The sequence below is a fragment of the Ranitomeya imitator genome, chromosome 1 (genome assembly GCF_032444005.1).
Source record: "Ranitomeya imitator isolate aRanImi1 chromosome 1, aRanImi1.pri, whole genome shotgun sequence".
Lineage (NCBI taxonomy): Eukaryota > Metazoa > Chordata > Amphibia > Anura > Dendrobatidae > Ranitomeya > Ranitomeya imitator.
In genome coordinates this window covers 839,342,174-839,359,288 of record NC_091282.1, presented here as the reverse complement: position 1 = coordinate 839,359,288, position 17,115 = coordinate 839,342,174, and the positions used below count along the sequence as shown (strand labels likewise).

Sequence of the window (17,115 nt, the reverse complement as noted above, 5' to 3'; positions counted from 1 at the left end):
AGTGTAAACATCGGGTTACTAAGCGCGGCCCTGCGCTTAGTAACCCGATGTTTACCCTGGTTACCGGGGACCTCGGGATCGTTGGTCGCTGGAGAGCTGTCTGTGTGACAGCTCTCCAGCGACCAAACAGCGACGCTGCAGCGATCCGGATCGTTCTCGGTATCGCTGCAGCGTCGCTAAAGTGTGACGGTACCTTTAGACATAGTCCAGACAGATAATTTAATTCTCCAAGTCAATCCCACCAGCTGCTCTCTAGCAATGTCCCGAAAGCATACCCCATGTGGTGTCTTCCAGGTTATATTTTCTCACTTGCTCCCCCTTCCCACACGAGGCACGACAGAGGAAGAACTTTCCTCCGATTCTGACTTAGTACTCTGGTCAGGGTCTACATCCAAGTTAATAGACATGATTGACAGTCTAAAGCAGGCGGACAGCATATCCTTGTATATTAAGGAAGCAAACTCCTCCCTACAAAAGCTGTGTCTTAACCGATTATAGAGCGCAACCAGGTACTTCGCCAACCATTCTGGGTTTGACGATGTCCTAGTCAAGAGAGAGGACGCACTCAGAAAGAGGCTTCCACAAACAAGTGGGCGGAGTTCCAGCAGCGCATGTGCGGTCGTAAATAATGGTTCTGACGGATGAAAAAACGTGACATTGAACGTTTTTTTCGTCACGACAGACCGCAAAAACACGACGCATCCGTCGCATGACGTGTGGCCATACGTCGCAATGAATCGCTAATGCAAGTATATGGAGAAAAAAACGCATCCTGCAGGCAACTTTGCAGGATGCGTTTTTTCTCCAAAACGACGCATTGCGACGTTGGCCAAACGATGGAGGTGTGAAAGAAGCCTTAATCTGAGAAGACAGAATGTTGACGGTCTTGCTTCGGAAGGATGATCAGTACTCATAAGTCCTCCCCGATTCCTTCCCAATACCTTTCTTCCTAGTAATGTTATTTTACATCACTAAGGAAAGAATATTCCTTCCAGAAGACACCTCTTAAAGTCAGTATTGGAGCTGTGAGATACCTGTTACCTGTCCTTCTTTGCCTTTGCTTGAAAATACTGGGCAGAATGGTCCATCTGATCTGTTCTCTTCGCACAGTGTCATACCAGACCTCTCCAACTTGCCCCCTCTTTCTTCAATACCCTGTATGTCATAATCTTCTGCACTGAAACTTGGTAAGGTTGCAACCCGGTCTTCAGTTAACAACTTCTCTAAGTTCTACAATGTACGTACTTCCACAATGCAAGCCTTGGCAGGAAGGTGCTGCATTAGGCAGTACCTCCTTTAAAACTCTTTTCCCAACCTCAGAGGACTGCTTTTAAGATGTCCCGTTCCCCCAATGAAGCAACCGATAGAAGGATTTTTGTTTTTACTGTAAAATCTTTTTCTCGTAACTTTCATTGGCATACACAGCTCCCAACATTGCTGTCAAATGGAGAGACTGTGGCTAGGTTTTTTGTTCTCTGGTTTCTCACTATGTTCTTTCGCTTCTCCTGCTTTCTCATTATCTGGTATTACCCTGGTGCCTAAATGTCGGTGTACTCTGACAAAGGAGCTGACTTTTTCAGTTCTAAGCCTCCTTACGGCAGCAGGCCACACCCTTGGTTCCGGTGTACCCCTCAGCCTTCCTCAATGAAGGCAATGAGAGAAAATTTTAGGTAAGTTGTGAAAATCTTCTGTTTGTCAACCCAAATGATGAAATCAGCAACAAGCGAGCAACTGTTTACACTGGGCAATGATCGATATGAAAGAAATAATAGTTTGAGCTATTACTGCCCTTGGTAAAAGGCCATTAACAACCACCTATCACCACCATGACTGTTTTAGTAAATTCTTGCATTATCCATTAAATAACTATTCTGGAGCATCTTTTTATGTTTTTTTAGAGCTCCAACTTGTGTCGATCATCAGTCTGCATGCCAGACAGCCACTTTATTCAAAGTCTATGGGTCTGACTCACCCTGTGTTATTAAGTTGGCTTGGCCACGATTGAGATAGAGCTACAGCACATAGCACATTTAGACAGGATGCACTCCCATCATGGGCCGTGGGAAGTGCCTAAGCAGTCTGCGGCAGAGGCTGTTGCCAGGTGCAGGCATTACAGGTAGCTACAAACTGGTTGGATGGGAATTAGCGTTTACATGTAGCGCAAGCAAAATGGTTGGACTGGCTGCTGTAATCGGTCTTCTTGTCAGCCATGACAAAGAAAAGTATAGAAAGAGGAGGTAAGACAGAATAAGGTCAATGCCAGAAAGGAGTAAGATCCATTAAGGATAAAGATAAGTGTGTGAAGAGGCACAGGGAAGCTTCCTTCCTCTGCAGTGCTGGGAGAAAAATAACGGCAAACATCCAGTGGGAAAAAAGGGGGGCAGAATGTGAAATAGACAGAAAAATCCACACTAGCAATCACTGGATAAGAAGGTAGAGGGCATGGTGGGCATGGTTGGAGAGGAGCCAGTTAGCCTGCAGCTAGAGGGCATGGTTGGAGAGGAGCCAGTTAGACTGCAGCTAGAGTCAGCGACTAACGCTCAAGAAATTAATTTTTGCAGCACATCTCTAGATGGAAACTGGGGATGTGCTACCAAAAATAATGTAAACTGGAGAGGAGGGGGAAAACAACAATACAATAATTCCAACATATAAATGTAAGTAAAATGACTCCCGATTAACGTGCTATGTATCACTAATCTGCAATCCTTAGGCTCCATTTGACATTGAATTTTTATACAAAGGTTTCGAATGTGTAGCAAAAGAGTTGCGGTTTTACCACTATCATGCCAAAAACTGATTGTGAACACAGCCTTAGAGGCAATTTATCTGGACATATAAAAGGACCCTTACCTTGCTCTGCAGGTTTTATTGTTTTCTGTTGTTGATAAGAAGACATGATACTATTGGCAGTTGAATGAGGACCTAGAACCTAGAGAGAAAATGGCAATAAAATTCATTTACATGTAAACTGCTTTTATGTGGGAAAATGTTTTAAGACACAAACTCAAATGTTAAAGTATAAGAACATTTCCTCATGTGCTGTACAGTAGTGTTCAAAATAATAGCAGGTGTGCAAACACATGAGTTAATCACAAAGTCTTCATACTAGCTTTTATTTCCATGCATTGGGAGCATTGCACCCTGTTTTCTACTTTAAAACCTGAAAAGACATTAATATAATTTTTAACTACTTTACAGAAAATAACAAAACATGACAATTGGGCTGTTGAAATAAATAGCAGTGTCTGCATTTGTTTTTACAAACTCACAATATGCACTTTGTTTTGTGGATCTAGCATTCCTGTTAACCACTAATCTAATATTTAGTTGTATACACACAGTTTTTAGAACTGCTTCACATTTATGTTGCAACGTCTCACAACTGTCAACGGTTATTCCAGCCCAGGATACTTGGACTACATCCCACATTTTTTGGCATTTGTTGGCTTTGCCTCAGAACGGCATTTTTTAGGTCACCCCACAAGTGCTCTATCGGATTAAGGTCCGAGGATTGGGCCGGCCTCTCCATAACCTCAACTTTGTTGGACTGGAACCAAGATGTTGCTCGTTTACTGGTGTGTTTAGGGTAATTGTCTTGTTGAAACGCCCATTTCAAGAGCATATCCTCTTCAGCGTAAGGCAACAGGACCTCTTCAAGTATTTTAATATATGCAAACAGGTCCATGATCTCTGGTGTGCGGTAAATAGGTCCGGCACCATAGTAAGAGAAACATGCCCAGATCATGATGCTTGCACCACCATGCTTCAATGTCTTCTGAGTGTACTGTGGTTTGAATGCAGAGTTTAGGGGTTGTCTAACGAACTGTCAGCGGCCCTTGGGCCCAAAAGAAAAATTTTACTTTCATCAGTCCACAAAATGTTTCTCCATTTCTCTTTAAGCCAGTTGATGTGTTCATTTGGCAAATTGTATCCGCTTCAGTACATGTTTTTTTTTTTTTTTTTTTTTAACAGTGGGACTTTTCGTGGACTTCTTACTAAGAGATTAGCTTCACACAGGCATCTTCTAACAGTCTCAACTTACCTGTGAGTAAAGCGACAGTCTTTGATCATCCTGGAGCTGATCAGTGGCTGAGCCTTTGCCATTCTGGCTATTCTTCCATCCATTCGAATGGTAGTCTTCCGTTTTCTTCCACGTCTCTCTGGTTTGGCTTTCCATTGTAAAGCATTGGAGATCATTTTAGCTGAACAGTCTATCATTGTCTGCACTTCGTTATAAGTTTTACTCTCTTCAATAAACTTTTTAATCAAAGTATGCGGTTCTTCTGAACAATGTCTCGCACAACTCATATTTCTCAGACTTTCAAGGGGAAATGCATGTGCAACACTGCCTGGCATCACCCTTAAATAAGGGCCACATGAATCACACCTGTTTTTTCACAGAATGATTGATCTCTCTAAGGCGGGTTCATATTACGTTTCCCCAGTCCGTTAGACGGACTGCGTTACACCGCCGCATAACGTGGTGTATCGCAGTCCGTTAACGCCGCCATTAAGCCCCATGTCGGACGCATCGCTAGCGCACGCCCAAAATGGGCATGCGCTAGTGATGTGCCGTCATTGAGTGACGGACCCTGGGACGCGGGCTGCAGTGTTTCCAGGTCCGTCACCGCTAGCGCAAACAGAGCATCTGCTAGCTCTATCTGCGCTAGCACAATCACATTTTGGCACTTGTGTTAACGCAGCCCGTTTAACGCATGTGTTGAACGGGCTGCTTTAATGCAATGTGAACTTAGCCTAATTAAACTCCACACTGATATTATTTTGAACACACCCCCTTTCACTTAATTATTCTAATACACCGACTCAAGAACATGCGGATCATGAATGCAAAATCTGTTTTCTTAGAATCTTCTGAACCAACTGGTAAATTGTTTGACGTGGTAATATAATTTATAGCAAAAACAGTGATTAATCTGGTTAGTCCTTTTAGACTACTATTACTTTGAACACCACTGTATCTGCTGCGGAATTTCCACAGTGGAAAAATCACAGCAAAATCCACAACAGTGAATACTGGTTCCATGACCGGTGTTAGATATAGTGTGTAAATAGACAATGTCACAGTGAACAGTCACAGATACAGGAGATTCTGATGCCTGTAACTGTGCAGGTAGTGAAAGCTTTTAATGCTTGCCCAGAAAAGGACACAGGATGTCAAGCACTATGGGCACTGTTCATATAATGGATCAATAAGAAGCAGGGGGCCCAGAACCAGGTTCGTATGCAAGTTCACATGCCTTTCTGGGATTGTGAAAATTTCACAAGTGGCAAACCCCTTTAAAAATTCTCAGAAACTAATAACAAGTCATCATATCGGCTAGGATGTTGTGTATGTGCTCCACATACAGCACACTGATCAAACCACCAGCAATTTTTCACATGGACCAATGGTGTATATATATAGATACGCGACGTACATACATACATACATTCATATTCTAGAATACCCGATGCGTTAGAATCGGGCCACCATCTAGTATATATACAGTACAGAGCAAAGGTTTGGACACCTTCACCTTCTCATTTAAAGATTTTTCTGTATTTTCATGACTATGAAAATTGTACATTCACACTGACGGCATCAAAACTATGAATTAACACATGTGGAATTATATACTTAACAAAAAAGTGTGAAACAACTGAAATTATGTCTTATATTCTAGGTTCTTCATAGTAGCCACCTTTTGCTTTGGGCTATTTGGCCAAGAAGGAGAGTGATGGGGTGCTATGCCAGATGACCTGGCCTCCACATCACCAGACCTGAACCCAATCGAGATGGTTTGGGGTGAGCTGGACCGCAGAGTGAAGGCAAAAGGGAACTACTTCAAGATTGTTGGAAGACCATTCCCGGTGACTACCTCTTGAAGCTCATCAAGAGAATGGCAAGAGTGTGCAAAGCAGTCATCAATGCAAAAGGTGGCTACTTTGAAGAACCTAGAATATAAGACATATTTTCAGTTGTTTCACACTTTTTTGTTCAGTATTTAATTCCACATGTGTAAATTCATAGTTTTGATGCCTTCAGTGTGAATTTACAATTTTCATGGTCATGAAAATACAGAAAAATCTTTAAAGGAGAAGGTGTGTCCAAACTTTTGCTCTGTACATGTATGTGTATATATGTGTGTGTATATATATATATATATATATATATATATATATATATATATATATATACATACACATGTACAGAGCAAAAGTTTGGACACACCTCATCTAAAGATTTTTCTGTATTTTCATATACATATTGCAGTATGCTCCTGCTGTTGCAGATCTGACTAGTGCTTGTAAATGCAGGCAGCACCTATACGCTGTATGGACAAGCACAAGTGGAGTTGCAGGCAGAGACTGTAGCCGGTATATAACAGTTACATAGTTTGCTTCTTTTATCAATTAATGAAGTCACAATTTCATCACTAATTAGAGCTTTATTTAGATATCGAGTGGAACGTCTCTAAAGAAGTTCTAGGCTTACCGGAGGTGCAATAACTGGCTGTGTACATGGAGTCCAGATGTCCGGTATTGAAGTCTCCATTAACAGGAGCGATTCATGATAAAGGTGTTGTAGTTCTCTGGCATCCGAATCATAAAGAAACAGGACGAGCACTTGCAAGAGATTATTCACTTCACCTAATATAAGAGAGAACATAATTGATTTGAACAGTTTTTTTGTCAGAATTGTTTCTGTCTTTTTTTTCCCCCATCTGGAATTCGGAGAGATCACTTGAATATTTTTCCCATGAATTATTAACAAAAACGGCTTTATCCACAGCTGACCTCCTTAAAAAGAATTAGGCACTTCTTCACCCTTCCCCTACAGTTGCATCTAAAATGGCTCATTCAGCCATCAAAACCCCTTCTTCACTGATAGCGGCAAATTACCCCAAACATTGTAACTATTGATGAGCTAATAAGGTGTTATCTGAACATGTTCGGGTGCTAACCGAGTGTCTTCGGCGTGCTCGAAAAATATGTGCAAGTCCTCGTGGCTGCATGGATAAAACAGTAATTTAATCAAAATTCAAGGGGGCTGATTCATGAAGGTGTTTACTTTAGAATTCTGGCATAAAACATGTTAATAAGTCGCAATATTGTTGCACAACTTGGAAGTTACATAAAAATATTGCAACTTTTGACACCAGACTCAGCCAATTACGTCGATACAACATGGGCAGGATGAGGAGTGACTACCACCAAATTCATGAAAAGTTATGTTCGTTTATTAGTATAACTTACTCCTGAAACATACTGCAGCCCTGGCTGAAGAACATTTCTGGCAACAGCACAGGCCAGATAAGAAATGCGCTTAATTCTTTAAGTGGCGTGCGCTGCCTTCAGAATAAGGCGCATCGTATTCCAGGGAGCCCGTTCCGGCTGTAGTTCACAACGCCAGTCATAATGAATCGGCCACAAGGGATCTGTCACCAGATTTATGCTTCCGACCTGAAGTCAGCATACAATTGGTCAGATTTCAGGTCAGATATTGACATATTGGGAGCTACCTCAAATAGCTGCCACTATGATAGGATTCCAAGTCAGAGATACTTGACACAATTATAATTTAGAAGATGACTTAAGTCCTTCACACCGCAGCCATTTTTGGTTTTTGTTTTTCACTCCCTTTGTCCCCAGAGCCATAACTTTTTTAGTTTTCTGTCAATATGGCCATGTGAGGGCTTGTTTTTTGAGGGACAAGTTGCACTTTTGAACAACATCATTGCTTTTACCGTGTCGTGTACTGGAAAACGGGAAAAAAAATTCCAAAGTGCAATAAAATTGCTAACTGCAAAAAAATGCAATTCCACAACTGTTTTTTGGATTTTTCTTTTTTTACCATATTCACCAAATGCTAAAACTGACATGCCATAATGATTCTCCAGGTCATTATGAGTTAGTACCAAACATGTACAGGTTGTTTTTTATATAGAGGATGAAAAAAAGCGTTGTTTTCCAAGACAAGTAGCGTCTCCGTTTTTCGTCATCTGGGGTTGGGTGAGGGCTATTTTTTTGCGTGCCGAGCTGATATTTTTAATGACATCTTTATGCAATATCGCCCATTTTTGCATTTTAATGCAATGTTGTGGCGACCAAAAAAAAAGTGTTTTGACTTTTTTCGCTACGCTGTTTCCCGTTTGTATTTATTTATTTTTTTAAAAAACTTTTTTCATGGTTTAATAGTCTCCATGGGGGACTAGAAGCTGCGATAATCCAGTCGCCTCTGCTTCATACAGGCAATGATCAGATCACCTGTGTAGGAGAAATGCTCACTTAGGCCGGCGTCACACACAGCGTAAAACAATACGGTCCGTATATTACGGCCGTAATACGCTGAAAAGTCCCGAAAAAAGTGGTCCGTAGCTCCTCCGTAGGCAGGGTGTGTCAGCGTTTTTTGCGCATGGCATCCTCCGTATGTAATCCGTATGGCATCCGTACTGCGTGGTTTTCTCGCAGGCTAGCAAAACCAACATACCGCTATAGAAGTGATCCATGTGTCCCAAAAAGAAAAGAAAATATATATATACTGTCTATATATATATATATATATATATATATATATATATATATATATATATATATATATATATATATATATATATATATATATATATATATATATATATATATATATATATATATATATGTGTGTGTCAGTAGACACATATATTAGAGAGAAAAGCCGGTAATTCAGTGCGGTGTACAGTAAAATCACACTGACAGCTTACAGTAGAATAGGTAGAATAAATGTGTACACATAGAATAGGTATATATATATATATATATATATATATATATATATATATATATATATATATATATATATATATATATATATATATATATATATATATATATATATATATATATATATATATATATATATGTCATTAGACACATATATGTATATATATTAATATTTATTCCAGCGCTAGACAGCTTGAAAGCCGGTAATTCAATTACCGGCTTTTTCCTTCTCCTTCCTAAAACCCGACATGATTTGAGACATGGTTTACATACAGTAAACCATGTCTTCTCTCCATTTTTTTTGCAGATTCCACACTACTAATGTCAGTAGTGTGTATCTGCAAAATTTGGCCGTTCTAGCTCTTAAAATAAAGGGTTAAATGGCGGAAAAAATTGGCGTGGGCTCCCGCGCAATTTTCTCCGCCAGAGTAGTAAAGCCAGTGACTGAGGGCAGATATTAATAGCCTGGAGAGGGTCCACGGTTATTGGCCCCCCCCTGGCTAAAAATATCTGCCCCCAGCCACCCCAGAAAAGGCACATCTGGAAGATGCGCCTATTCTGGCACTTGGCCACTCTCTTCCCATTCCCGTGTAGCGGTGGGATATGGGGTAATGAAGGGTTAATGCCACCTTGCTATTGTAAGGTGACATTAAGCCTAATTAATAATGGAGAGGCGTCAATTATGACACCTATCCATTATTAATCCAATACTAGTAAAGGGTTAAATAAAACACAAACATTTTTTTAAATTATTTTAATGAAATAAAAACAATGGTTGTTGCAGTATTTTATTCAACGCCCAATCCAGTCACTGAAGACCCTCGTTCTGTGAGTAAAAAAACATAATAAACCAACAATATACTTACCCTCCGCAGATCTGTAACGTCCAACGATGTAAATCCTTCTGAAGGGGTTAAAACATTTTGCAGCAAGGAGCTGTGCTAATGCAGGCTGCTCCTCGCTGCAAAACCCCAGGGAATGAGGCTAAAAATAGATCAATGATCTATATTTAGCTTCATTTGCGGTGAGGCGCCCTCTGCTGGCTGTTCATAGATCGTGGGAAATTACCTAGAAAGCTCCCTGGCTTTCTAGGTAATTTCCCACGATCTATGAACAGCCAGCAGAGGGCGCCTCACCGCAAATGAAGCTAAATATAGATCATTGATCTATTTTTAGCCTCATTCCCTGGGGTTTTGCAGCGAGGAGCAGCCTGCATTAGCACAGCTCCTTGCTGCAAAATGTTTTAACCCCTTCAGAAGGATTTACATCGTTGGACGTTACAGATCTGCGGAGGGTAAGTATATTGTTGGTTTATTATGTTTTTTTACTCACAGAACGAGGGTCTTCAGTGACTGGATTGGGCGTTGAATAAAATACTGCAACAACCATTGTTTTTATTTCATTAAAATAATTTAAAAAAATGTGTTTGTGTTTTATTTAACCCTTTACTAGTATTGGATTAATAATGGATAGGTGTCATAATTGACGCCTCTCCATTATTAATTAGGCTTAATGTCACCTTACAATAGCAAGGTGGCATTAACCCTTCATTACCCCATATCCCACCGCTACACGGGAATGGGAAGAGAGTGGCCAAGTGCCAGAATAGGCGCATCTTCCAGATGTGCCTTTTCTGGGGTGGCTGGGGGCAGATATTTTTAGCCAGGGGGGGGCCAATAACCGTGGACCCTCTCCAGGCTATTAATATCTGCCCTCAGTCACTGGCTTTACTACTCTGGCGGAGAAAATTGCGCGGGAGCCCACGCCAATTTTTTCCGCCATTTAACCCTTTATTTTAAGAGCTAGAACGGCCAAATTTTGCAGATACACACTACTGACATTAGTAGTGTGGAATCTGCAAAAAAAATGGAGAGAAGACATGGTTTACTGTATGTAAACCATGTCTCAAATCATGTCGGGTTTTAGGAAGGAGAAGGAAAAAGCCGGTAATTGAATTACCGGCTTTCAAGCTGTCTAGCGCTGGAATAAATATTAATATATATACATATATGTGTCTAATGACATATATATATATATATATATATATATATATACCTATTCTATGTGTACACATTTATTCTACCTATTCTACTGTAAGCTGTCAGTGTGATTTTACTGTACACCGCACTGAATTACCGGCTTTTCTCTCTAACAGCGCTGCGTATTTCTCGCAAGTCACACTGCTTGTCCGTGTGTAATCCGTATTTTTCACGCTTCCATAGACTTTCATTGGCGTATTTCTTGCGCAGTACGGTGACAAACGCAGCATGCTGCGATTTTGTACGGCCGTAGAAAGCCGTATAATACTGATCAGTAAAATACGGCAAATAGGAGCAGGGGCATAGAGAATAATTGTGCCGTATTTTTTGCGAGTTTTACGGACGTAGATTCTGCGCTCTTACGTCTGTAAAACTCGCATGTGTGACGGCGGCCTTACTATGAGCAACCGCTGGGCAGCACTCACAGCAATCTGGCAAGGACAACCACATGGGTCTCTTGCAGACCTCGGGTTGTCATGCTAACCCATAGGCAACCTGCGGTCATGTGACATGGGCACCGATGGGCAGGATTAGTGACGCGCACAATCACATTACATGCTGCTGTCAGAGATTAAAGGGAATCTGTCACCTACTTTTTCGTATATAAGCTTCAGCATCCGGCATCAGGGGCTTATCTACAGCATTCTGTTCTGTAGATATGCCCCCGATGTAACCTGAAAGATAAGAAAAACAAGTTAGATTATACTCACCCAGGGGCGGTCCGGTCCGATGGGCGTTGCGGTCCGGCGCCTCCCATCTTCATGCGATTACGTCCTCTTCCTTGCTTCCTGTTGCGGCTCCTGCACAGGCGTACTTTATCTGCCCTGTTGAGGGCAGCGCAAAGTACTGCGCACTGCAGTACTTTGCTCTGCCCTCAACAGGGCAGATAAAGTACGCCTGCGCAGGAGCCGCAACAGAAGGACGAGGACGTCATCACATGAAAATGGGAGGCGCCAGACCCAGACCGCGACGCCCATTGGACAGGACCGCCCCCCCCCCCCCCAGGTGAGTATAATCTAACTTGCTTTTCTTATCTTTCAGGTTACATCGGGGGCTTATCTACAGCATTACAGAATGCTGTAGATAAGCCCGATAGCGGTGGCCTCAGCTTATATACGAAAAATGAGGTGACAGATTCCCTTTAACAGCGACATTTCACGGGTTAACGGATTCCACATGCAGCTGTTAGGGGCACATGTCAGCTGTTCAAAACAGCTGACATGTGCTGGGAATGATGTGGGCTCAGCGCCGGAGCCCACATCAAAGGGAGGGACATGACGTACGCAGTACATGTACGGTGCATGTCGTGAAGGGGTTTAAGTGAACCGGTCAGCAGTTTGCTATGTAAATTACAGGCATTGTCATGTTGCTGCTGTTACACTGATTAAAATGATACCTTGGGTGAAGAAATCAGTCTTGAAGTTCTTATGTAATCAGTGTTAGAAGTTTCCAGCTAATGATATGCTCGTGTTCCGGGGCGGGACTCTAGGCAGAGTCTTATCTTCCTGCTCTAGGCCAGAGAAACCAATGAAAGACCTGCCCACAGGCTGCCCTGAAGCATAAACATGTTTCTCATCATAGAGACAGGGGTTTGAGGGCGGCTTGTGTGCAGGTCTTTCCTTGGTGTCTCTGGCTTGGTGCAGGAAGATAAGACTCCGCCTACCGTCCTGCCCCTAAGCAAGGGCATCTCATTTGCTGAAAACTTCTAACATTGATTACACAAGAACCACAAGACTGATTTCTTCACCCCAGGTATCATTTTACTAAGTGTAACAGTGCCTGTAGTTTACTTAGCAAAATCCGCGTGACAGGTGCCCTTTAACAAAGCCAGGCAATTGTTTGAACTGCATGATTTCATAAAATATCTTTTTGGCTCCAGAACTTGGTACTCGTTCCTCTGCTCCATTTGTAGCCAACGGGAGGCAAAAGTTGAGACTTCTGTGCTTAATACTGAAGTTTAGGCAACAAAATGCATTTTATGTATGCAGCATGGACTACAGGCTGTCCAATGCCCTGCATTACAAGAGTTCAAACATCACTCTTAATACCAAACCTTGCTGTACTTCCATTTCTAAAACTGATAGTTTTCATGGGAAGGAGAATAATGGTATGCACTCAGGTCAAAATAATAGAGGTGCTGGTAAGACAGACCAGGTGGCCCGAAAAGTCATATACCAAAAAATACAGCACACTCAGACTCGATGTGATGCAAAAGTGTTCAACAGATTTATTGTCATAACAAAAAGAGTTGTCATAGGGAAATAAGAGCAATACGTGTGTATTGAGACCAAACCCTTTTCATGGGGACACAACTCACTCCTCATATTATCCACTGTATGGACAATTTCTCCCAGAGCTTCCAGAAGGGCCACATCCTCTAGGGGACTACCTTCCTTCAAACTGTGCTTTTTGCGTTCTGCTTTTCGACGGTTTTTAGATGATCTCCTACATTGAGGAAGAGGGGAAAGTCACTAGTTCTGACAATTAGCAATTAGACTTTTCTTAAGACTTTGTATTGCTTTAATAACTTACGAGGAAATTCTGGAATTACTATGAGAATATTTTCCACTCATATCACTTGTTGTCATGATGCTACTCGTGTCTGAGAAAAGGTCGGATTCTGGACCGCCTGGAATTTCATCATCTAACAAAAATATTGATGTATAGTTTACTATTGTATAAAGCATAATACAAATATTTCAGTCTTCATAATATTTTTAGGAATGAACAAAAGGTAACATTCAGGGATATGTAAATCAAATGAGCAGTCAGGATTCATTCAGATGTCAAATTTTGCTGTAGGTTCGATTTGTGGTTTTCATGTCTAGTCAAAAGATAACCATTTTTGGTACCATGTTAGCCAGTTGAACTAGACGGTCTGCTTTTTCACGTCATACTGCAACATCTGAGGAACCAGATCTAGAGATAGTAAGTGCATCAGTCTCCAATCCTACATTAGATATGAAATTGAATTCTAATAGAATTTTACAAAAATCCGCATTCGCCAAGATGTGGATTGTTTGAAATTCGCTTTCCCAAGAATTCAGCAAAATAGCAGACACTGGTCGCCATTTTGCTAAATCATAATGAGCCATCCAAAAGGTTAAGGTACCGTCACACTGAACGATATCGCTAGCGATCCGTGACGTTGCAGCGTCCTGTCTAGCGATATCGTTGAGTTTGACAGGCAGCAGCGATCTGGATCCTGCTGTGCCATCGTTGGCCTGCGCAGAAAGTCCAGAACTTTATTTCGTCGCTGGATCTCCCGCAGACATCGCTGAATCGGCGTGTGTGACGCCGATTCAGCGATGTCTTAACTGGTAACCAGGGTAAACATCGGGTTGCTAAGCGCAGGGCCGCGCTTAGTAACCTGATGTTTACGCTGGTTACCAGCGTAAACGTAAAAAAAAAAAAACACTACATACTTACATTCCGGTGTCTGTCCCCCGGCGCTGTGCTTCTCTGCACTGACAGTGAGCGCCAGCCGGAAAACACAGCGGTGACGTCACCGCTGTGCTCTGCTTTCCGGCCGGCGCTTACACAGTGCAGAGAAGCACAGCGCCGGGGGACAGACACGGAATGTAAGTATGTAGTGTTTTTTTTTTTTTACGTTTACGCTGGTAACCAGGGTAAACATCGGGTTACTAAGCGCGGCCCTGCGCTTAGTAACCCGATGTTTACCCTGGTTACCAGGGGACTTCGGGATCGTTGGTCGCTGGAGAGCTGTCTGTGTGACAGCTCTCCAGCGACCACACAGCGACGCTGCAGCGATCAGGATCGTTGTCTAGATCGCTGCAGCGTCGCTAAATGTGACGGTACCTTTAAAGAAAAAATCATTACAGTAGCGGCCCATCCTTAAAGGGGTTGTCTGATCTTAAGCTACATGTCTACAGTCACCATGTGTGAATCCTCATATCGTGCGCACTGAGCGCTGAGAAGATTCTCTGGTGCCGATGTCGGGAACAGGTGGTCTTTTGACTGCAAGCATGCGATATATATATTCCCAGCCACATTCTGACTAGACTGTTTTTGGCCTTGTTCAATACAGTTGCATTAGGCGATGCAAGTCTAGTCAGCATGTGACCGAATGTATGCAAATCACATACCCACATGCAGCCACACACCCACCGAATAACCACAATTCTGCAGTAACATAGAATGACACAGAGTGAATGCACCAATGACTTGACACGCACAACCCCACTGTATAATGACACGCACAACCCCACTGTATAATGACATACACACACACAGCCCCACTGTATAACCACTGTATAATGACACACACACACACACAGCTCCACTGTATAATGACACAGCCCCACTGTATACCCACTGTATGACGACACACACAGCCTCACTGTATAATGACACACAGCCCCACTGTTTAATGACACACATACGCACAGCCCCACTGTATAATGACACACAGCCCCACTGTTTAATGACACACATACGCACAGCCCCACAGTATAATGACACACACATACGCACAGCCTCACTGTATGACACACACATGCACAGCCTCACTGTATAATGACATACACGCACAGCCCCACTGTATAATGACACACACATACGCACAGCCTCACTGTATAATGACACACAGCCCCACTATATGACACACACAGGCACAGCCCCACTGTATAATGACACACACGCACAGCCCCACTGTATAATGACACATACACACACAGCCCCACTGTATAATGACACACGCACAGCCCCACTGTATAATGACACACATACGCACAGCCCCACTGTATACCCACTGTATAATGAGGCACACAGCCCCACTGTATAATGAGACACAGCCCCACTGTATGAGACACACAGCCCCACTGTATAATGAGACACAGCCCCACTGTATAATGAGACACACAGCCCCACTGTATAATGAGACACAGCCCCACTGTATAATGAGACACACAGCCCCACTGTATAATGTCACACACATCCGCACAGCCTCACTGTATAATGACACACACACAGCCACACTGTATAATGACATACACGCACAGCCCCACTGTATAATGACACACACGCACAGCCCCACTGTATAATGACACACACAGCCCCACTGTATAATGAGACACACAGCCCCACTGTATAATGACATACACATACGCACAGCCTCACTGTATGACACACACATGCACAGCCTCACTGTATAATGACATACACGCACAGCCCCACTGTATAATGAGACACACAGCCCCACTGTATAATGAGACACACAGCCCCACTGTATAATGAGACACACAGCCCCACTGTATGACACACGCACAGCCCCACTGTATAATGACACACATACGCACAGCCCCACTGTATACCCACTGTATAATTAGGCACACAGCCCCACTGTATAATGAGACACACAGCCCCACTGTATGATGAGACACACAGCCCCACTGTATAATGAGACACACAGCCCCACTGTATAATGAGACACACAGCCCCACTGTATAATGAGACACAGCCCCACTGTATAATGACACACGCACAGTCCCACTGTATAATGACACACATACGCACAGCCCCACTGTATACCCACTGTATAATTAGGCACACAGCCCCACTGTATAATGAGACACACAGCCCCACTGTATGATGAGACACACAGCCCCACTGTATAATGAGACACACAGCCCCACTGTATAATGAGACACACAGCCCCACTGTATAATGAGACACACAGCCCCACTGTATAATGACACACGCACAGCCCCACTGTATAATGACACACATACGCACAGCCCCACTGTATACCCACTGTATAATTAGGCACACAGCCCCACTGTATAATGAGACACACAGCCCCACTGTATGATGAGACACACAGCCCCACTGTATAATGAGACACAGCCCCACTGTATAATGAGACACACAGCCCCACTGTATAATGACACACATACGCACAGCCTCACTGTATAATGACACACACACACACAGCCACACTGTATAATGACACACAGCCCCACTATATGACACACACAGGCACAGCCCCACTGTATAATGACACACACGCACAGCCCCACTGTATAGTGAGACACACAGCCCCACTGTATAATGACACACACGCACAGCCCCACTGTATAATGACACACATACGCACAGCCCCACAGTATAATGACACACACATACGCACAGCCTCACTGTATGACACACACACGCACAGCCTCACTGTATAATGACATACACGCACAGCCCCACTGTATGAGACGCACAGCCCCACTGTATAATGAGACACACAGCCCCACTGTATAATGAGACACACAGCCCCACTGTATAATGACACACACATACGCAC

At 42.9% G+C, this 17,115-nt stretch overlaps 2 protein-coding genes across 4 annotated transcripts in view; one reads left to right on the top strand and one right to left on the bottom strand.

The window, feature by feature from the left end:
- ELP1 (elongator acetyltransferase complex subunit 1) overlaps positions 1–17,115 on the bottom strand; it is a 189,676-nt gene that overhangs the window by 2,630 nt on the left and 169,931 nt on the right. The window contains exons 33-36 of the mRNA XM_069740676.1: positions 13,338–13,449; positions 13,123–13,250; positions 6,500–6,654; positions 2,854–2,932 (exon numbers count right to left, since the gene is read on the bottom strand). Of these exons, the coding sequence (XP_069596777.1) occupies positions 2,854–2,932; positions 6,500–6,654; positions 13,123–13,250; positions 13,338–13,449 (474 nt within the window). The remainder of the gene's footprint in view (positions 1–2,853; positions 2,933–6,499; positions 6,655–13,122; positions 13,251–13,337; positions 13,450–17,115) is intronic.
- APTX (aprataxin) overlaps positions 1–17,115 on the top strand; it is a 156,116-nt gene that overhangs the window by 134,387 nt on the left and 4,614 nt on the right. The window contains exon 8 of one of the 3 annotated variants that reach the window (XM_069740707.1): positions 3,976–4,047. The exons of the other annotated variants lie outside the window; for them this stretch is intronic. Coding sequence (XP_069596808.1) covers positions 3,976–4,010 — 35 coding nt within the window. The 3' untranslated portion in view covers positions 4,011–4,047. Of the gene's footprint in view, positions 1–3,975; positions 4,048–17,115 lie in introns of those variants that run through there. 3 annotated transcript variants of the gene reach the window in all.